Source organism: Hyaloscypha bicolor (assembly GCF_002865645.1).
Source record: "Hyaloscypha bicolor E unplaced genomic scaffold K444scaffold_49, whole genome shotgun sequence".
NCBI classification, from domain to species: domain Eukaryota; kingdom Fungi; phylum Ascomycota; class Leotiomycetes; order Helotiales; family Hyaloscyphaceae; genus Hyaloscypha; species Hyaloscypha bicolor.
Window position 1 is genome coordinate 45,738 of NW_020194551.1, and position 21,660 is coordinate 67,397.

General features: G+C 42.2%; 6 protein-coding genes across 6 annotated transcripts; 4 read left to right on the forward strand and 2 right to left on the reverse strand.

Moving 5' to 3' along the window:
- Positions 1-392: 392 nt before the first annotated feature.
- K444DRAFT_522180 (high-affinity nicotinic acid transporter-like protein) lies at positions 393-2,241 on the forward strand (the record flags this gene model as incomplete). Its single annotated transcript, XM_024874186.1, has 7 exons — positions 393-594; positions 645-1,068; positions 1,115-1,266; positions 1,319-1,484; positions 1,612-1,696; positions 1,755-1,821; positions 1,877-2,241. The coding sequence occupies 7 exons, from the start codon at positions 393-395 to the stop codon at positions 2,239-2,241; spliced, it is 1,461 nt and encodes a 486-aa protein (XP_024740651.1).
- Positions 2,242-2,663: 422 nt separating this feature from the next.
- On the reverse strand, positions 2,664-4,221 carry K444DRAFT_609551 (uncharacterized protein). The gene is made up of 2 exons (XM_024879596.1): positions 2,956-4,221; positions 2,664-2,907 (listed from the first exon to the last, which is right to left on the reverse strand). Exons 1-2 carry the CDS (start codon positions 4,116-4,118, stop codon positions 2,868-2,870), a joined length of 1,203 nt encoding a protein of 400 aa, XP_024740652.1. The 5' UTR covers positions 4,119-4,221; the 3' UTR covers positions 2,664-2,867.
- Positions 4,222-4,617: 396 nt separating this feature from the next.
- K444DRAFT_641248 (DUF1445-domain-containing protein) lies at positions 4,618-5,981 on the forward strand (the record flags this gene model as incomplete). Its single annotated transcript, XM_024884603.1, has 2 exons — positions 4,618-4,759; positions 5,128-5,981. 2 exons carry the CDS (start codon positions 4,618-4,620, stop codon positions 5,979-5,981), a joined length of 996 nt encoding a protein of 331 aa, XP_024740653.1.
- A 51-nt stretch (positions 5,982-6,032) lies between these two features.
- Positions 6,033-7,034, reverse strand: K444DRAFT_641249 (2-dehydropantoate 2-reductase; the record flags this gene model as incomplete). The annotated part of the gene is made up of 1 exon (XM_024884604.1): positions 6,033-7,034. One exon carries the CDS (start codon positions 7,032-7,034, stop codon positions 6,033-6,035), a length of 1,002 nt encoding a protein of 333 aa, XP_024740654.1.
- A 158-nt stretch (positions 7,035-7,192) lies between these two features.
- On the forward strand, positions 7,193-8,215 carry K444DRAFT_609554 (phosphoribosylglycinamide synthetase). The gene is made up of 2 exons (XM_024879597.1): positions 7,193-7,803; positions 7,862-8,215. Exon 1 carries the CDS (start codon positions 7,603-7,605, stop codon positions 7,786-7,788), a length of 186 nt encoding a protein of 61 aa, XP_024740655.1. The 5' UTR covers positions 7,193-7,602; the 3' UTR covers positions 7,789-7,803; positions 7,862-8,215.
- A 9,818-nt stretch (positions 8,216-18,033) lies between these two features.
- K444DRAFT_641250 (beta-lactamase/transpeptidase-like protein) lies at positions 18,034-19,901 on the forward strand (the record flags this gene model as incomplete). The annotated part of the gene is made up of 7 exons (XM_024884605.1): positions 18,034-18,487; positions 18,521-18,571; positions 18,691-18,741; positions 18,870-19,061; positions 19,134-19,263; positions 19,309-19,464; positions 19,508-19,901. 7 exons carry the CDS (start codon positions 18,034-18,036, stop codon positions 19,899-19,901), a joined length of 1,428 nt encoding a protein of 475 aa, XP_024740656.1.
- Between the last annotated feature and the right edge of the window lie 1,759 nt (positions 19,902-21,660).

A 21,660-nucleotide genomic window follows, 5' to 3' on the forward strand; every position in this document is an offset into this window, starting at 1 on the left:
TCAGATGCGCTTCCCCACTTTCAGGAGCAACCAAAACCATACGATAAAAGGCTGGCTATTAAGCCTGTTATCGTCTGAAGATCTATCCATGCCCTGTTGAACAGGGTGCGTCACTCGACCTGTCGGGGTAAATTTCGGACGATCTTCCAAAATGGCAGGTCGAGTGAAGGATTCTTGTACGACTCTTATCAACTCTCCTCAAGGCTCTACGCGGAGGAGGAAGACCGCCAATACTGTGCGCAAGGCTGCAGCAATATTCTCGGTAGACATGGCCATTAAAGGGGAGCTGGTTGCCTTCTGCTTTATTCGATAAGACAGCAATCATCCGCTCAGAAATTCGAGGTTCGTCAGGAGAATACCAACAAGAAGTTATCGAAAACCCACAAATCGAGATGGCAGCCACCAAAACCGACAGTCTTGACAATGCCGAGAAATCTACATCTGGACTTGAAAATAACTTATCAAGCGAGACAGATGAGGAGTTCTACGTCGACCCTGTCAAAGAGGTCAAGTTATTGGCGAAACTCGACCTGGCCTTCACCCCAGTTATCATGCTGGTCTACCTCTCCTGCTTCCTCGATCGCTCTAACATCGGTTTGTGTGCTCCACCACTCCACTTAACTCCTTTTTTGACCTCAATCTAGGCAATGTGAAAGTCGCTGGTATCCTAACCGATATCCACGCAACAAACTCGCAGTTCTCGACCGCTGTATCGATCTTCTATGCCACTTACGTTGTCTTCGAATCGCCTGCAGCGATCCTAATGAAGAAAGTCACGCCACGAGTAATTTTGACGACGCTTTGTGCTGTCTGGTCACTCACCACGATTTTCACTGGATTTATCACTAATGTCGGCGGTCTTTACACCACCAGATTGATCCTGGGAGCTTGTGAGGCTGGATTGTTTCCGTGCTTGAATCTGTATTTGACGATGGTGTATCGCCGAGAGGAACAGGCGAAGAGAGTGGCTTATTTGTTCAGCTGTGCTGCTCTTTCAGGGGCCTTTGGTGGACTTCTGGCTTATGCTCTCCTGCAAATGGACGGTGTCTCGGGGAAGGCTGGGTGGAGGTGAGTCTTAGACCTTGTCTTTGTGTGCTTTGACTAATATGAATAGATGGGTCTACATCATTGAAGGATGCTTCAGTATCCTGGTAGCTGTAATCGTGTTTTTTGGTCTCCCAAATGACCCCACGAATGCATGGTTTCTCAACACCGAGGAACGAGAGATGATGAGGTGTCGCAATGGCCAGAGACAGAAATACCTTGGTAAACAACCCCGCTTCTGAATTTTGAAACTATGCTTACAGGTGAAATCCAGGTTCCGAGAAGTTCTCTTGGGAAGAAATAAGGATCGAGCTTCGAGATCCAAAACTCTACCTCAGCGGCCTCATCCAGTTCATGCAAGATATCCTCCTTTACGGCTTCAGCACCTTCCTGCCTTCGATCTTGAAGGCAATGAATTATAATACCTTGCAAAGCAACTAGTAACCAACCTATTTCTTTGCTCCATACCCTGAACTCCCTATTTTACTGGTCGGGAACATGAGACATGCTCCCGGCTCTCTCCCGGCTCTCTTCCCCCCAAAGAAACATCTTGCTAATTTTTTGAAGCCTAACAATACCCGTGTATCTCTGGGGAGCAATAATCTTCCTAATCTTAGCCTGGATCTCAGACCGATACGAGATCCGCGGACCAGTAAGTCCAACCTGCATTTTCCTCCACATCCCTATCCCAAAACTTAGGAAAATCACAGATCGTAATGTTCGCCAATATATTCGGCATAATCGGCTACGTCCTACTCCTGACCGTCAAGCAGAACGGTTCGCCCACCCCCACACTTCCTTCCCCATCTCTCTCCCTCTAATCTTCTCTCAGGAGTCAAATATTTCGCAACCTACCTTTGTGCCGTAGCCGTCTATGTTGGGCCCGGCATAAACCTCACCTGGCTCAATGTGAACGTCGCGCCGCATTACCGTCGCGCGACTGCCATCGGGCTCCAGCAGACGATGGGCAACACTGCCGGCGCTGTAGCGGGCCAGATTTATAGAGCGGCGCCGTATAAGTTGGGAAATAGCTTTAGTCTTGGGGCGCTGTGTCTGAGCCAGTGCTTGATAGTAGGCAAGATTTGGTATGTGAGGAGGGAGAATGCGGTGAAGGAGAGGATTATGAGGGGGGAGGTGGAGGACAAGAGGAGGGTGAGGACGGGTGATGGAGAGGTGGATTTTAGATATCATATTTAAGGGGGAAGTGTTTGTTGAGTGGCAGGTAAGAAGGGATTTTTACTTGCGGGTTGTTATTTGCTTCCGTGGTGAGGTGTCTGGTAGTTCACATGGGTGAAGTGCTATATAGGATGATAGTGCAGGCGAGTTCAGGGGAAAAGAGTCAACTGCATGGGACTGAAGTATAGATATGTCTAGGTCACGAAGCCAGGAAATTATGCTCAATTGTTGGAGGCCGAAGCCCAATACGTGTATGTACTAGACCGTATTATTACAAAGCCCCTCCCTTCTAACACCATACACCTGGATCTTATATCTCACTTGCCCTAATGCCTGCCATTGCTGCTGTGAAAGTTTGAACACGAAGAGGAAATGGTTGAAGTAAGAACTGCGATGAGGATTAAAGCTATGTTTGGCGTTTTATACTTGAGAAGGTGACGTACAACGAATATGAAGCGAAGGGCGGACGCAAATTAGTATGTGCAAGGCGGCTCAAGTTCGAAGAGAAGGATAGCCGTGGAACACGGCACGACGCCAAAATGTCATCCGGGTTCCGATTCGGGATTTGTGAAACTCTTCGTTTTTTCGCAAAGCTGACTCTCACTCTTTTCTGAACCTGCTGCAAACTTTTCGGGGACATTGCTGAATCAAGGAATAGGTAATGGCGTCTTCGAGTAGCGCCCAGACCTCAGAAAATCTCAGTATGGAGTCGGGACTAGAGGGCTGCTGGCTCACAGGTAATCCCGCTCAAACTCAGCGTCAAGATGAACCGGCACTCTTTCCTCCTCTACATTTCGATCTCTGTCCTTGCTCTGGTTCGCAACCAGTTGTAGCAGAAGCTTGTTGTTCTGCGAAACGATCAACTCAATCTTCTCAACTTTCGTCTCTAATGTCCGTAGTCGTGCATCGTTGCCCATAATCTCACGCCAGTCTTCTTTCGTCAGTTGTCCTTCAACTACAACTCGCCTTGGAGGCTCTGGTGGGTGTTCTAGTGCGTATTGTTGTGCGGCCCATTGTTGTTGCTCAATCTGCTGTTGTAACTCCCGCGTGAGCGCTCTCTCATTATGACGTCTCCTCTTGTTTGGTCGATAACCATTCATATCCTGTTCTTCTTGGGCAACAACCATTTCGCCCCCTGGGGATTGCTGATATGGGTGCTGCAGTTGCTGGGGTGCTGTTGGTGCCTGTCCTTGCTGAACTTCCTGCGGTGGCGGGGGTTGCGGACCAGGGTATAGTCTTTGCTGTGGAGGAGGATTTTGAGCGGCCATCTGAGTTTCTGCAGCAATTGCTTGTCTCCTAGCTTCTTTCCTAGCCTCCTCGACCTTTCTCCTGGCCTCAACTTGTCGCATCCTCTCAGCCTCTGCTTCTCCATCCTCGGTCCGCAAGAACTCGATCCATTCATCGATCCTCTCATTCAGCTCGCCACCTGGCTTTTGAGGAATGACTCCATTCTCCCAATCTGCTATTTGTCTTCGCCTTGTCTCTACTAACCGTCCAACCGTGGCGCTCATCTGCGCTAAGATCTTGCCCGTGTCTGCCTGGAAAGCAGCATTCACGCCTGACCAGAACTGCGCTTTGGTGCCCTCTTTGAAATTGTCCCGTTGCTCGTAGCAGTGCTTGACCATGAGGATATGATCGCGTTCATCGAGGTTCTGGCGCGGTTTGCGCGCGCTGTTGCCCGCAGACGAAAGCACTGAGCTTTCACGCATCTCGCGCGCCGGTGTCATGAGAGACCGGGGAACAGGTGGAGGATTCATACGCGCTTCGGTGGTCGGTGTGGAGTTGGCGGTATCGTGCTGTTGACTGCTTGGTGTCTGCTGAGCCAGAGTTCGTGCGCTGTTCGAGGGAGTTGAAGGGGGAAGGATGGGTGCCGGCTGTCGAGTAATCGTGGGTGCCATTGGAACCAATTTGAAGGTATGGAACGCTGATGGCATAGGTAAGATTACATACGCGGCAGCGGCTGGAGGGAGATGTGCTTTCGAGGGAATTTTTATCCTGTAAACCTGAGTCTGACCGAATCTCGAGTCGTTAGACTTGCGGGTTTGGTAAATTGGGGAGCTAAAGCACGAGCTAGGCCAATTATGTGCGCTTGCCTGCTCGACCCTAGCCAGCAGGGCAGAGTAAGGGGCTTTTAGGGGCTCCAGCTGTAATCTGGCAATGCGACCACAGATGAAGTGCTTCCATGCAGCTTCCGCACTTGCTTTACTGTAGATTTCCGAGAAATTTATTAATACTGTACGCCCAAGTTCAGACGACGCTGATAAATATGTTCGGTATCCGTTCGATTTGGGTGTGCTTGCGTGCATGTGCTTCTTCGCTGCCGCAACCTCTGCATCCATGAACCAGTGTCCTGGATGATGGGCAAATTCCGGTTTGCGTTATCCCGCAACGTTCCGCATGCCCAACCCCATCCCCTTCCCTAGGCTAAGATGTGTTGAATCCGGTTTCGTCGTGTGTGTGGTTACGTGGACACTTTGTTGGAGACGCAGGGACAGGCAGCGTGACGTTCAAACGCAAAAAGCGACATCGAGAGAAACATGTTTGTCGGCGCTTCCTTCCAAGGTGAAGATACCCGCCACTTCTATTCTTCTGGAAGGGGCAAGGGAGGAGCAGTCCCCTCCGTGCTTTAGCCAAACAAACGTCACAGAAAGCTAAAGATCATCCCCACTGATCGGAGGTGCAAGTCCGTGTAACTAAGACTGCCCCCGAGGCTGAGTTATCAGAGTGGCTCAAGTCGAACTCTGCACGAAGTTTCTTTTACTCTCTATTTCAACCTCTTTATCTCGTTTCCCAACAAAACGAATGTTTTAGTAAACAATATAGCTGTCCAGATGATTTCAGAAGTCTGCACCGTTACCTCTGCCCAGGCCGAGGCATCACATCGACTTCTCAGCCTCAAGACCGGAGCCGCCGTTCGTAAGGCTGCCCGCAATGGCACCCATACCACAACTACTTCAGGCCTCGCTCCAACCTATCTCCAAGCCAATCTCATCATCCTCCCGTCGCGCTATGCAGCCGACTTCCGTATCCTCTGCGCCCGAAATCCAGTTCCTTGCCCTCTGATAGCAGAATCAGCAGCGGTTGGAAAGTTCGATGAAGTCAGGTCGTGGATTGATGGACTTTCAGGGGAGGGGCTTATCTCAGGGGTCGACATTCGACAAGACGCTCCAAAATACATGGTTTATAAAGACAGTAAGCTGGCAGAGTCTGAGTGTGCGGATATTGTTGCAGAGTGGACGGAAGATCATGTTGCGTTCCTCATTGGCTGCTCATTCAGCTTCGAGTCGGCTCTTGCTAAAGCGGGGCTGGAACCACGACACTCGCGACTGGATCGGACAGTTCCAATGTACAGAACCAATATTCCTCTCTGTCCAGCAGGCGTGTTCACTTCGAGCAGTTATGTCGTTTCGATGAGACCGTATAAGAGCACCGAAATCGAAGCCGTTCGGGATATAACCAGACCATATATAGCTACCCACGGGGAGCCGATTGCTTGGGGATGGGATGCTGCAGAGAGGCTGGGGATCAAAGACATCGATATTCCAGATTGGGGCTCTCCACCTTTGACTCTGAGCGGACAGCCACTTGGCGCGCACGCAGGAAGTGATTCTGAAGTACCTGTCTTCTGGGGCTGCGGCGTAACACCACAGGAAGCTGTCATGAAAGCTGATTTGCAGGGCACAATCATGTCACATGCGCCGGGATATATGCTTGTCTTGGACTGCCGTGACTGGGACATTATAAAGGAGAAACGAAGATGAAGAGATTGTCGGTGAGCGCAGCGAGTTCTTCGTCGTCGGGTATATATCTAATCAAAGATGGCTTTGGCTTTTCGCTTGGTCTCGATTCTCTTGAGCTTTCCTCAAGAGCGCATATAACGTTTGTAGCCTCGGCATTTCCAGTCCCTTTTCTCTCGCAATGCGAATTGGGTTGCCCAGTATAACCTCAAGCTCCATCCGCTTTCCATTTTCCCAGTCAAGTAGCATACTGGGCTTACTACCACTCGTATTCTTCTGCGTGCTGGCTAGGATCGCTTCACTGGTTGCGAACTCCTTCGGCAAGGGCGTGCCCAGAACCTTTGGTGCCGTACTCAAAACTTCATCCATTACCGCCTTCAAATGTATATATAACTCCGGATCCAGAACCATGGCATTATTTGTAGTCCCATTAGACAAGACAGCAGATGGATTCATCGAGGCGTTGATAGCAATCTTATGCCACCGCACCATCTGTAGCTTCGAATGCGAGTACTCCTCTGCATCCTCGATCTCTCCTGCCTGTAGAAGTTGCACGAACCTCTTGTTGCTCTCAATGGCTGCCCAGCTCGTGGATCCGGGGAGGTATGGTCCAACACTAATGCGTGTCCAACGATTGTGCTTAATAATACCAGGCTCCGTCTGCGCCGCGGAGACGATTGTGACAGCACTCAGTATTATAGCTGAGGGGAAGCGCTTCAAGTACGGCTCTTCAACACCAAGGCCATTCTGTACCAGGACGATCGAGGTCCCGTCCCCAACCAAGCCCTCCAAGATCTCCGAATCATCACTCACATCCGGCAGCGCCTTCGTGCTCACAACAATATAGTCCCATTTTATCTTCGAGTCGATAGCTTGCCGCGGGTTTGCGAACGTATGGTGAGGTGTGAAGGTGTAGGATCCGTATTTTGGGGAGGAGATGGAGAATCCGTTTGCGTGGACGACGGTGTAGTTTGATCGGCAGATTACAGAGACTTGGGTTGAGGGGACGAGGGCCAGGCGCGAGGCGTAGAAGGCTCCTACTGCGCCGGCGCCGACGATGAGAATTTTTATTGGCATGGTGAGGTCGGATGGTGTGAGGAAGGATGTTGCGAGATGTCGCGTTTTGGAGATGAGGTGAGCCGAGGTTGCTTGATGTGGGGCTTGGACATCGCCTCAACTCTTCACATCAACTCTCCTTGGAAAGAAAATTATCACAACGTATAATTGCTGTATATGTTCTATATTGCACAGAAGTGTCTGTATCTTGTTGCATAAACTCTTTTGTGTGTTCTTAGAAGTCACCTCGAGATCATATCTTTTCTGTCAGGTCCCGTTCCAATCCACGCAATCTTAACACCCACTGCACTTTCAAAGAATTCCACATAGTTCTTGCGCTCAAGCAGCAATTCGTGGTAGTTATTGACTCCTTTGATTGATTTCTGCCAATCTGGCAGTGTCATGTATCTGACGGTGACTTTTGAGAGCTTCCCAGACTGGCAGGAAAAGATTCCAGTTCACGGCCGTCTATCTCGTAGCTAGTAGCAGCTTTGATTGTTTCAAATGTGTCGAGGACATCGAGCTTGGTGAGGTGGAAGGCAATGGGTTGAGCATTCTCAGTTTCAGTGATGGAGTAGCTTTCAAGTCGATGCCTCCTGCACAAGACCACAAGCGGATTTCCGATGGCGGTTTGGGACCGAATACTGGTGAGATAGGCTGCTACGCTCCGACGAAGATTGCAACTTCTGGAGTGATTCGGGAGATCGAGGAGACGATTCTCAGGCCGACCTTTGAGGGGATGCGGAAAGAAGGTGAAGCTAGCTGTGGTACTTGAACTCTTTGGTAATTGCTGAAATGTGAATAAGCATCCCGTTTGTTGGCAAGATCTTCACGGGCATCATGCTCACAGAAACTAGTTCGAAGGCGTTGGGGTATAATGCCCGTTTCGGTGATCCAGGAGCCCAAACCTTACTTCCTCTCTTGAAGAGTGATCTTGCCGAGATCGTGGTAGCTTGTGTAGAAAGGCGCCTGCACGAAACAAAAGTCGAGATGCACGACAAGTTCTTTGCTGTTGTGATTACTTCAGCATGAGGGTACCCTCGAGCTTCCCCAAAGGGCGATGTAATCGAACTAGGCTCCCCTACACCAAGTACAAGCATGCCCTCAAACTATTTATTGGCATCCATGCTTACAATCTACGCAGAAGCACCATCTACCCCCAACTTCTTCCATGCTGGAACGGAACTGCTGCAGGACGGCTCGATCGTTACTGCTGGAGGAAGGGCGATGGCCGTCTCAGCGATGAGGCTACTGAGGCCCACAGCTAGCTAGCGGACAAATCCGAGAAGCGAAAAGTGATTTTCTGATTTTCTGATTTTCGCACTGGCGCCCCGCACACCCCCCCCCCCCCCCCCCCCCCCCCCCCCCCTCCTCCCCAAGGCAGAATTCCTAATTAGGGGTATAGCACCCACACGTGACTTTCGGCTTGGATAACGCAATAATAGTAAGGCTGCTTGCTTGTCTAATTAACGAAGTAAGAGCCCATACTACCGCGTGAAATCGTGCCAAAATTAGGCCGGGTAGTATAATATAAAATTGAGTATTTATTACAAATTACTATAGTCAGGTAACCACAGGCTATAAGCCCTTCTAGGATAACGCTATTAACAGGGTCTAATGACTTCCTTAATATTCCCGAGGTTAGAAATAAGAAAATTAAACTATTAAAATAACTGAGAAGCCGGCTAATTACTTTTTTTTGGTAATTAATTAACAAAATCACGTGGGGGTAACGTTACTCGAGTTTTTTAGCGCTCACGTTACTAGAAAGTACGTCGCGATAGTAAAGCGTGCCCTGAACTTAACCCCTATTAAAATAACTTGGTGGATTTTATTAAAATAATGCCACGACTTTTAATAAATCTATTACCATATCGCGAAGCTATTACTAAATAGGCTTATACGAATATTAATTAAGAAGAAATTGCGAATAGATTAAAAGATTTATATGGAATCTTAGTCAATCCGCGTATGGTCCGACGGCGACTATAAGAATAGAATATCCAAACACGTACTTAAATAGTAAATACGCCTTTCCTTCGCGCGCAAATTATAATCCTGTATTATCTGGGAAATATAGATAAGGAAATACTTGAGAATCTTGAGGATTACGGTTATATAGCTTTAATTACTAGAGTTATCCGCATACGCAAGAAGCTTGGTCTTATTTGCCATATGACTATAATAGACAGGCAAGTGGCGGACGAGTAACTATTTATAATACTATAGAGTAAGCTAAATAATAGGCGGGTTACAGGTTATGAACGGCGGCATTTGCACGCGTACTTCCGTTAATAAGGTTTACTAGTAACCCGGTTAGTCTTTCTATACTTTACTATTTTGCCCTAGCTTGGAAGGTTAGGGCCTTATTTACTAACGTATTTTATTATCTATAGGGAGAGCTTATATGTGATATTATAATTCCTAGATCCCGAGGCAATTATACTATAAATATAACGGATATAGTCCAAGAAAGGAGAATATATTATGCCTGGGCCGGACTAGATTTAGTTAATTAATAGACACGATAAGCTATTACTATTTGGGATTAAGATATACGCTTATATTAATACTTATTTACGTAATATTATCTGGGTATATATTAGAATCTCTAATTAGACTACCTATTCGGTTATATAGTAGTATCTTCAGATTTGTGCTTAAATGAGCTACTGCCCTTATTTCTTTAGGGCTAATCGAGGCTCTAAACTCCCCCTTATTACTAAAGCATACTTTGCATTCTCGCGAATAGCTGATTTATTAATTGTGCGCGTGAAGAACTGCTTTATTTCTGGGAAAAGCACCGAGAATTAGCGGGTTAAATCCTGGTAGCAGGAGCTTTAGAAGAGCTAGCTATACTAGTAGCGCGTGAGCAATTCCGTTTCCTTATATCTGCCCCTTATTCTTTCTATTATTAGGAGGGAGTATTAGGTACTAATAATTACACCGCTTTTTATTAAGGCTATTAGGTCTAGTATTATAGTGCCGGATTATATAACTAATTCTGATTAGTATATATAGAATTACTTTTAGGAACTAGCCCATACCGAGGATTATAATTACTAATACCTATGGGACCGGATTACTTTACTAGTACTTTATATATAGCGGATCCAAAACGAGATATATAGGTTCGCGGACTTGTGAAATATTTATAGGATTAGAAAAGATAGATCTAGGCCTAATATGGTAGCCGGCAAGCTATTTAGACTATATACGAGGCCCCCAGGCAAGGCATAGTACTGGGATTGCCCTATAGATATAGAGCTTTATAATATAATCCTTAATAATTACTTAGTTTAGGGTAAGTAATATGACCTCGCATAGCTTTACACGGATAGTTTACTCACATACTAATATAGATATTAATAAGTTTCTGCCGAGAGAAATACTAGAGTAGTACTATTAGAAGCTCATGTCTTATAATATAAATATAGCTAATATTTATATGGGAGATACTAATAGAAACGGTAACTAATTACATGTTTAAGCTTACTACTAGCTCTAATATATAGTCCGGGCACATATAGCCTTAGGGCAGCTACTAATATTAGGAGAGTCCGAGAAGCTAACTAGTAGATATAATATCGCTATTACGCGGAATGGGATCCTCAAGCAAGTTGTCCTAATAAATACAGAGTATATAAATAATATATAGGCCAGAAGGATACCCGTATAGTTCCTAATAGTCCAGGACTTTACCCAGAAATAGCCCTTTATTAGTAATACTCCTAATAATATGGGGTAATTAAACGAGCCGGTTATAAAGTAACTAGGTATATTAAGATAGGTATTATTTATTATTAAATATATTATTTTTGAAACCCCCTTCTTACTTTTAAGAGTAGTATTAATAGAATTATTAAGTTTATCTATTATATGAATATTCTATATCCTTAAATTCTTATCTTTCAAAATAGCACTACTATTTCTTAAAACCTGCCCTAATACTATATGCCCCGTAGCCGAATACTGGCATGGTAATATCTAATATTACGAGTTCTATTAATCTACTAATAATAAATATAATATAGAGGCCGCCGCTTTACTTGTCTAGAGTAATAATACTAGTAGACTTGAACCTCATGGCTCTGGAATTCCGTCCGCATCTGCCTCCCTCTTTATACCTGGAATACTTTAGATCCCTAGCTCTTCTTAGTATTCTTATCCCGTATCTTTTCTTCTAGGAATATCTATTATACTTATTTCTCTAGTTACTATTACTATATAGCTACTAGGTACTAGTTCTGCTCCATCCCAGGCTCCTCCTGCTCTAATGGCCCCATAACTACTCCCTTCCGTATTCCCTTTTACTACGAGCCATATTACTTGACCTAACTACTTTTCTAGTAATACTTATACTACTACACAAGCTTAACGGGCTATAAATACGAGAGTTACTTAGGCCACTGCCTAGGCCATAGCTTCTCATACTAGTAATAGGCTACCTGGAGCCCTTTAAGGTCTCATGAATCAAAATGTGGCCGGATCTAGTCTTATGGAATTACAGACCGTGGTTTTATAGCTAGTTCTCCGTAAGTAGGCATTTAATAATATAAAGAATTAGAGAGCTAAGTAAAGAACTATCTAATTTTCTAAAGAAGTCAGTAATAAGTTTTCTCCTATTTCTTTTACTAGATTCTCTATACGAATTCTAATAGATATTTTTTAATAGGTAGCTTTTAATTTAAAATAAATAATTAAGTCTTTTCTACTCTTTCTAATATAGTTTCTTAGTAGCTATTCCCTTACTTCTCTCTCTATATTAGCGGACTTACCCGCTATTATTAATTTATTAATAATGCGAATAAACTAGTATTTTATACTAGTTCTAATAGTAAAAGAGCCCAGGAACTTATAATCTTGCCAGGTTCTATTTAAACTATCTTTAATCTTTCCCGCTATGGCATATATCTAGGCCCTAAGAGTATCTGGATAATTTTCCTTGTTTTATACCAGGATAAGACTCTATATAAAGATATTTGTCTTGAAATTACTTGTAAAAAGCTAGAAAATACTCAGAAGGAGACTTTATATAAAGATCTCTATCTTAAAGTTACTCGTAAAGAACTAGAAAATGCTCAGAAAGCATAGTAACTTGAGGAAATTAAATAATAGACTAAGGAGGCCCAGAGAGCCCAGGAAAGTATTACCCGCTAGTATAGGCATGAGACTTTAAGAGTAAGGAGGGATCTAATAAACTAGTAGGCAAATAAAGGCATATATATAATCCTCTCCTTTAATTCTGGCTCTTATTCTTTATTTCTTCTATAGACCCTTTTTTATTTTTAGGTTTAATTAACTTATACGTGCCAGGATTCTTCTTTACTTACCGACCTCTGGGAGCCGCAAGATAATATAGAAAGTATTACTAAAAGTATTACCAAAGCTAATCCTAATAATAATAATAATAATAATAGTAATAGGCTATTAGATCCTCCTTTAATTTTACTATTCTCTTTTCTAGTAAAGGAAACTATAGTTAATCTCATGAACCATATAAGTATTACTCCATAGTAATAGGCACGTTAGAGATATGAATATACTACCCCTCTTCCTTATTAGATATAGAGAATTAACGGGTATAATGTCTTTAGCTTTACGGGTAAAACCCAAGGTATCCGGGCTACTACTAGCACTTTGCCTATTACCCCGGACAGAAGTCTAACTATTATTATTAAACTCCCTAGGCTAATTAACCTTACTTCTCCTAAGCAAACCCATTATATAAGGTCTAATAAATTACGCATAAATATCCGCCGAGGTTAAGGTAGTTAAGAAAAAATAGGCCTAATATCTAATATGCTTTTTCCTATATCTTATAATTAGCTTAGTACTATTTTAGGTCTTATTTCCTTATAAATATATATATACTTGGAATTTATAATTAATACTTTAAAGTAATGCTCTTTAATTAGTTCTTATGTAATTTAAAAGTTAGGCTACTAAATTTAATACTTTTATAATACTTAAATTCACCCAAGTTTATAAAGTCTTGTAATTATTAGGGCCTTTATAATTCTTTGCCTTTTAAGTTTAATACCTAAATAGTATTATATACTTTGTTTTTAGTATAGAGAAGGCTCCTAAAAGTCTAGGGTTATAAAGGGATTTTTATATTAAGGATATATTATATTATAATAATGAAATTATAGGCATTTATATATAGATATATAATATATTAGACTAGCTATACTAAAAACTATACTATATCTATATATAAAGTTACTAATTACTTTATATTAATACCGGACCCGCGTGGTCACGTGACTCTATATAATTAGCTAGCTATAGAAAAGCCCTAAAGCCCGAAACTCACGAAGAGTCTTAAGGGCTTTAGGGCTTCCGGACTATTACTAGTACCCGGCACTCTTTAGGAAAAGAGTATAATACGTTCCATAATAAGTAACCTATTATGAACTACTTAACCTTTAAATTAAGCGGGAAATCTGAGGGCCGGGCTCGTAATTCAAGTCTTATTAAGGTTATTAAAGTCTTTGCTAGCTAGTGCCATAGATTTAATAAAAATATTACGGGAATCCTATAGGTTCTATCCTAATCTATCCAGAAAACGCATATAATATGTCTCCTTATTTATTCCGACATTTATATATGATTCCTGAGAGCCGAACTATTACCTAAAGAGGAAGTGAGAAGGCTAGACTAATACCTTTAAAAACTAAGGCCTTAATAAGTCTATCTAGAAAAGCTTACTAATTCTTCTAAAAATAATCCAAGAAAAGTTTGAGTTTATTATACGTCACGACTTGTATAACCAGGGACAGGAACTACTCCGATAAGCCAGAAAGAGTTTCTTATATGGCTCACTTATATAACCAGGGATAGGGACTTAAGTTTATTATATGGAATTACTCATATATAGAGACTCTTGCTATAAACTCCTCGTTTAGATTAATTAGTTAAACCTATTTTTAATACTAAGTCTTTATTAAGGTAACTTCCCGCTCCCAGAGGCTTTAGATAAAGTAGCTAATAAGTTTCTTAGCTATTAGCCAAGACTTATTAGCTAGAAAATCTATAAGTAGTAGACAAGATTATAAAGCAGAACTTCCCTAACTATAATACTAAGATATTTTACTATAGCGCAAAGTAATTAAATATAGAAGCCCTATTAAATATAATATGTCTCGAACTATAAGTTTGCGAGATAGGTATAAAAAGTCTTAGTACTTAACTAGCACTATAGTCTAGCCTAAAGGCGCCTACTATCCTTTATACCTAATTTAATAGGAATAAGGAATACCTATACTTTAACTCAAGGGATAATTAGGACTTTTATATAGACTTAGGGTAGCGGTTTACTTTATAGAGAGAGAATAAACCAGAAATACCCATACTATATTAATCTTTGGGAGGGGTCACGGTAAATACTATAATTCCTGAAATACTCTCGAGGAAGCTTCCCCGAACCAAAGTAGGCTAGTTTATAATCCTAAAAGATCTATAAGAGTCTTATATGCCCGAGAGTGCAAGCGCTTAAGATAAATACTATTTGAGTCCTAACCCATAATAAAAGGAAAGTAAAACACATAAAATAAAATATATAAAGCAAAAGTAAAACAAAATACCCAGGTATTTAATAAATAGAAAGCCTAACTATAGGCTATAAGAACTAGTACTAACTAGGCACATACACGGTAATATTAAAGGAGAGATAAGGTAAGGGAAACTAAAAAGTAAGTTAGTATATATTTTATAAAAGCAAACGGGAAGACATCTAAATAGCCCGAAGGCAAGAAATATATATTAAAGAAGTCGAGATCAGAGAGAGAAAGGCTATTTCCTATAAGAATAAGTTAGTATATATTTCAAGATAAAGAATAGGGGTATTTAGTAGTGGCCCGAAGGCTTTTGTGAGTATTAAAGGAGGGGAGAAGGTATTAAAGTTCGGAGAGATCTAAATAGGAGTTAGCCTCTTTTTTGGAAGTTTAAGAGAGGGTACTCCTAAAGGGCCCAAAGGCATAAGAGGTATCGGAAAAGGGAAGAAGGAAATATTAGAGAAAGGAAAGAGGAATCTAAAATTTAGCTTTCTAAGGAGCAAGTGGGTTAAAGACTTATGGTATGGGAGTTCTGGATAAAAGTAACCCGGAAGTAGTAGTCAGGTACTAGCTTTTAGTATTATTAGTAGAAGTATTAAAGGAGGAGGGGTTCGGAGGAGGGGTTTGGAGGAGTTCGGAGGAAGAGAGAAAGGTTATAAGGTAATTAGATACTAGCTCTTGGTATTAATAAAAGAAGTATTAAAGGAGGAAGGGTTCGGAAGAGGGGTAAGAAAGAGGAGTAAGGAGAAGGAGTGAGGAGAAGTGAGAAAAAGGAGAGGAAGATTATAAGGTAGTTAGATACTAGCTCTTGGTATTAATAAAGGTATTAATAAAGGTATTAATAAAGGTATTAATAGAGAAGGTATTAGTAGAGGGCAGAAGCTCTTGGTATTAATAGTAAAGTCGAAAAAATATGGAAGAAGGATAGAGGTTTTAGAGCAAAGATAGAATAGAGTTATAGTTTTATAGAAAATAAAGTTACTAGTACGGAATAATTATATTATTATATAATTCCATATTTACTTTTACTATTTATTAAGGATATATATTTCTCAGGAGAAAGTATTACTTAGAATTCTTGAGCCTCTCTAATTTAATAATTATATATTCGAAAAATAAGAAATAAATATGATTATATATGCTAGAATAAGGGGATTCTTCTTATTCAAAAATTATAATTATGGTATTACTAAATATAAAGATATAGAAGTTTATATAATAAGCTATATATAGAGATTTGAGGAGATTTAAATTACCTCGAATTATTTATAATTAGTAAAGTAAATTAGCTAACCATGCGAGTCGAGTATAGTTTAATTATTATTAGTATGCCTTAGCTTTTGTGAGTTAGTAAGAGAAAGAATATTTATATCTTTATCTTTATAACTATAATACCTAAAATTATAATTTTTTTAATATTTAAATATACTTAATCTAGGGCTATTAAGTACTAATATTTCCATTTTCAGGCATTATTTATTATAAATTTATTCGGATTTAAATAATTATATTAAATATATATCTTTATGCCCCAAAAGTAAATAATAAAGACATAGCCACGCTAGCTTTAACCTTAGCCTTAACCTTAACCTTAACCTCTTTCCGAAAATAACTTTGATTCTAATATATAATGCCATTATTAAAGCTCTCCTTTATTAAAGACATATTAAATATGGCTTTAGGCAATGGCTCTAGTAAAGGCAAAAGCGGTAGAAAAGGTAATAAAGCTATAAATAAGCGAAAAGATAATATTTATGATATGCCCTCTAATAATCCAGACTTAGTTTATAATATCCTCTCCCGTTAATATATTTAACTAATAAACCCCTTTGCTTCTCGACCTCCTCCTCGTATATGACCTCCTTTTCCTCCTCCGCAATAATACTTTAATCTCCTTATACTACCCGATAATGCTACTAAAGTAGTAAAGCGAATTAATAATAAGGCTAAAGTTAGAGAGATAGAGCTACGCTAGGGCAGGGAGCTAAAGGAATTAGAGAAAGGCAAGGCAAATCTGGAGGCAAGCTTAGCATATACTCGCGGAACCAAATCCTCTCAAGCTTGTGCTACTTATAGTAATAAGAAAAGACTAAGGGGCCCTTTTAAACGCTATATAGTTATGGAAGGCGAATTTGATAGCGCTTATATAAATTATAGATATAATAATAATGGTAAAGTCTATACTTTCCATTAACTTAACGCTAATCCTACCAAGTCTGGAAAGCCTCGCTTCGTATCTGCAAAACCCTTTATACCAAAGCCTCGACCGCCTATAAGATATAGAAAGCGAGCACAAAGACAGATATAAGGTCAGAAGGCAATGGGGAAGGAGGTTATAGCAGAGGAGGGTGAGGATACTAGAGGAGAAGGGGACGAAGGAGATATAGATAATTCGAGTAATATAGGTAGTACGGAGGATACAGAGAGTGAGGGAGATGGAGATGTGCCTCGTAATCCATGGGATTTGCCTTACGGACCCTTACGGACCACGCAAGCTAAGGGGGGGTTAGGAGTAGTCGAGAATAAGGCGTGTATGCTGTACTTTTTTTTTTTAGTGAGGTGTGGGGGGGGTGGGCGCGAAAATCAGAAAATCAGAAAATCAGAAAATCACTTTTCGCTTCTCGGATTTGTCCGCTAGCCCGCTAATGGCCTCAGTAGAGGCAACTGTCAAATTGGTCTACACCGGAGTACATGTTGTCCACTTTGGCCGCATGTTTTATCAAAAAGACATCACACATCGGTATGTATTTCTCCCAATAAACTCGCTTAAACATACTAGCTGGAGGTGACGAAGTCTGTTGAAGTGACGTCCTAAGAGTTAGCCCGGGAAGAATTATGGTACCAAAAATAGTCAGAGAGATGTTTATGCACAGTGAGAGTCCCATATAAAGGGAAAACGAATCTTTTTTGCAACAGCTGAAGAGAAGCGGTACCTCCATCTGACAAGCTTTTTGCCGAGGACTTTCAGGTACTGCGAGAGGACCCAAATCTATGGAACAAATGCTCCAATGTTCTGAAATCCCATTTGGAACGATTCAAATTATGCACAGTTAAATATTCTGGTGGCCTCGTTCGGTTAGTATTCCGTATAGCCTTGAGGGTATCTGGGTACATAGCAGAAGGGAAAGGCGTGCACGACTGAGATAAGCGAGATTGAGTTCAATACTTTTTTATATTGGGGATGGAATAGCCCATTGAATATGCGGCCCGTATTCTATTTATAATGTCTTTGTATGCCAAACTCAAGTAAATTCCTATGGCCAGGCCCGTGGAGCCGAGATTAGCAGCATGGATATCCAGATCTTCACTATGTCAGGACAACGGGCCATGGAGAGAAATCTACAATCCGCTCTACTCTTCCGGTCCTTCCGCAGCAGGCATCTTCTACATAACTGCGATATGGCTTACCCATTTTCTCATACCTTCCATCTTGCATATTTTTGAAGATGATTTCTTTCGTGATGTTCTTTCGAGTTGTATTTTTTCTTGCTTGCATCTTTTCTACTTCTCATGGCGTCACGAATTGCCCCTTGGAGGGCCCAATCTTCCCAAAACCTCAGAACCTTTCCACAAGCGCAACAATAAAAGCTGCTATGAAAGATCTTACTGCTGTTTTGGTGGCAAGAGATGCGGATAACTCGACAGGCGTCTACACAAACTCGTATTCCGTTCAAGCATTTTCAACAAGTGATACCGGAAGCACGCCTCTCTTTCATCACTACTACACTGCACCGAACCTTGCAACTTTCAATTCGACGGGGGTCACCCAGGTGGACGCGGATACGGTCTACCGGATGGGAAACTTAACTAAGATCTTCACGGTATACACTTTTTTAGTCGAAGCGGGAGATATTCATTTCAACTCTCCCATAACCGACTATGTTCCAGAACTTGCTGCTTTACTCAACAATCGCAGTGCGAATGCAATTAAAAGGGTAGCATAGGAAGATATTACCATTGGAGACCTGGCAAGTCACATGGCTGGGATTGCATCAGACAGTAAGAAAGAAAAGAAGATGACAGATTATGTTCTGACATAAAATCCAGATTCGCTGATGGGGAATTGACTCAAACTATCGCGCCAAATGTCTCTGTCGAGATTGGATTTCCTCCCTTAGCCCAGACAGAGGTTCCAAAGTGTGGTGCTTATCCACTGTGCAATCGGACAGGTAACATTTTCTAATTTTCATCGCCTCTTTTACTAGCAATGAACACTGAATTCGGACGAAAAGATTGGGAAAGTGGCTGATGTGATTCCATGAAGAGTTTTTTGCTGGCTTCTCCCATCTCTACCCAGCTTTCGCCCCTGGAGAGACCCTGGCTTACTCAAATGTCGCCTTTCAAATATTGTCATATGCACTTGAGACGATGGCGGGGAGGAACTACCAGACGTCCCTTCAAGACAAGCTGCTCAAACCACTGAATTTGGCTCACACATTTTATACGATGCCGAACGAATCAATTGGTGTGATACCCGGAAATGCTTCAAGTACTAGATGGACCAATAATCTAGGAGAAGAGTCCCCGTGAGTACCTCGGTTGTTTGATTCTAGTGCAATAGCTGACAATCTTAGTGCTGGAATGATGTACTCAACCATTGCTGACATCTCATCGCTTGGACGCTCCATCCTGCGGTCATCACTTCTCAGCCCAGCCCAAACCCGACGATGGTTTAAGCCTACCGCATTAACGTCTGATCTCTGAGAGACTGTCGGATATCCCTGGGGCATTCGAAGAATAATCATGGACCCAGACAGACCATATGAGCTAATCACCGCATACAACAAAGCAAGCAGTATTGGTTCATACAGCTCCCTCCTCGCGCTCTTGCCCGAGTTCGGTATTGGATTTTCCGTGCTCATAGCAGGTGACCATGCCTTGAACAATTGGGTGTTAGCAGACACGCTTGGAAATTCTATTACAACAAGCAGTTAGGGAAGAAGCGCAGGCGAACTACGCTGGAAACTATTTAAGCTCTGAACTCAACTCTTCTGTTACCTTCATTACAGACACCTCTAAACCTGGTCTTGGTATAACGTCTTGGATCAGCAATGGAACGGACATGATGGCCGTATCGACTTATCTCCTGACAAGCTCTATAAGCGCAAACTTCAGCGCTAGACTGTACCCTACGGACTTGCAAGTGACTGCGGCCGATGGAAGCAAGCAGGTGGTTTTGAAGGCCATTTTCGAGGATTTGGCGACTCAGGCAAAAGACAGCAAGTTTACGGCAGTATGTGGAACTTGGATTGAACCGACTGCATTCGTTTATGGGGCAATGGCACTGGATGGATTCGTATTCACTCTTGATCCTTCTGGAATGCGGTAAGCGTTGAGGTGTCAGCTCTGAGGCTGTCTATGAGCCGGACTAGAACTTGAAAGTCTTAACCAAAACATTAGAATGTAAGATTATGAAGTATGTGCAATAGAATCAAGTTACAAGACTCATTGAATCACATCGCAGGGTCTTCCCCAAAGTGGTGATACCGACAGCAGTACAGAGTGCTTAAGAAGAATGACAGTTGGTTGTTTAACCTGAATCCTAACTCGAATGAAATCTGTTTCTTTTGGAAAGGTGAGCAGGGCTGCTTTATCAGTAATCCTGGGTGAGCTAAGGTGAGTAAGGGTGAGAAATAGTGGACTGTAGTAGAGCCACCCTAAGTGTGCATGAAGAGGCCATTTTAGCGTCCAAAGGGGCTTGTTTTGGCTCCCTTAAGGCCCGATTGCACTTTCCTTGTTTCGAAGCGAAGATTCTATTTTGGTTCCCTTACTATATGATCGAGATCCCCCGGGAGGAACGCGACTCGGAGGATTTAGCCCATATACGTTACCCCATTAATAAGACCTTTGTATAAGTTCTCAACGTGTCCCACGTGATGCCAGGGCTCGGTCAGTAGATCGCGCAAATCTGGTGGGTCTGAGTTATGTGGAGTAAATTAAGGTAAGTTGGCCAATTAAAGCGATAGAGAGCTAAGGACAATACGAAAGCGCGCGGCATTGAAATCCGTCCAACTCGATAAGCGAGGACGGGCACAATTTTAACGCTCGCATTACAAAAATTCTCATAATTCCGCATTATGTTCTATTATTATAAAATTTTCGCCAGAGTTAGATCTGCTTCTTTTCTATTATATAAAGCACTTTTGAAGAGTTTCGGGCGTTCCATTGAGATTTGGTGTGATTTTCTGAACGTAGCGATTTTGGTGTTCCTCGCATTTTGGCAAATGGACGGTTTTCAACGCCGCGCGCTTTTGTACAGCGTTTCAGAGCAAGTTAAACGGTTTTATAGAAAATCGCAGCACTTTTATATAAGGAATTAACCTTTAAATTTAACACAGCACTTTATACATTTAATAACGTTTAATTGTCTTAAAAATAAATCTATGTATATCACTGTAGGCCCAAATCCAAGCTCCTTAGGTCCAGCCAACTATCTACGACGAAGCCGCTCAAACAATTCCATTCGTGTCTTCGATACCCCTATATTCCCCGCTGATTTCCCTCCATCGCTTTTTTTAAGGAACGCACAAATCGTCCTCTAATCTAATTGCGCCTGAACATCATCCGATAATCTATAGCCTAACATCCTCTCCAGCCCCCTCAAAGCCTCAGGCCTCGGGCATCGACATCCCTCTCTATATCTCATCCTCCCCGATTGAAATAGGCCCAGTTTCGTAAGCTCCCTCTTTCCCCTATCTCCAGTTCTCACAAGCGGCATTACGCTCGGTTCACCACCACTTTCGAGGAACTTCTTAAAAGGTATGAGAAAAGCATGTACTCTAGGTTCGATATCCCGATTCCCTAATACAGCTTCCCGAATCATCTCAGGGTATTGATCTAGCAATATCAAGCGTACGTTTTCCAGACATTGAGAAACCGGTTCCACGATAGGGGAGAATTCAGAAGTATATGGATCGCTACCGTATAGTTCGTGGGTGAATAGGTAATGGAGATGAATGATGATGCATCAACATACTGTTTCGAGAAGGCTGAGTTTAAACCATGGAGCGAGAACTTGGCTTAATTTTCGCTCAACGAAAATTAAATACTCGTGTTCCTCAGGTCCAGGGGGCCGTTTGAGCATTATT

What these genes read in the sequence shown, in the direction of transcription:
- K444DRAFT_609551 (XM_024879596.1), bottom strand. Translation starts at nt 4,118, where the DNA reads ATGGCACCCACGATTACTCGACAGCCGGCACCCATCCTTCCCCCTTCA. An exon ending in GAGTTTGAGCGGGATTACCT is followed by an intron (nt 2,908 to 2,955) that starts GTGAGCCAGCAG and finishes AGATTTTCTGAG; the next exon opens with GTCTGGGCGCTACTCGAAGA.
- K444DRAFT_609554 (XM_024879597.1), top strand. Translation starts at nt 7,603, where the DNA reads ATGCCTCCTGCACAAGACCACAAGCGGATTTCCGATGGCGGTTTGGGA.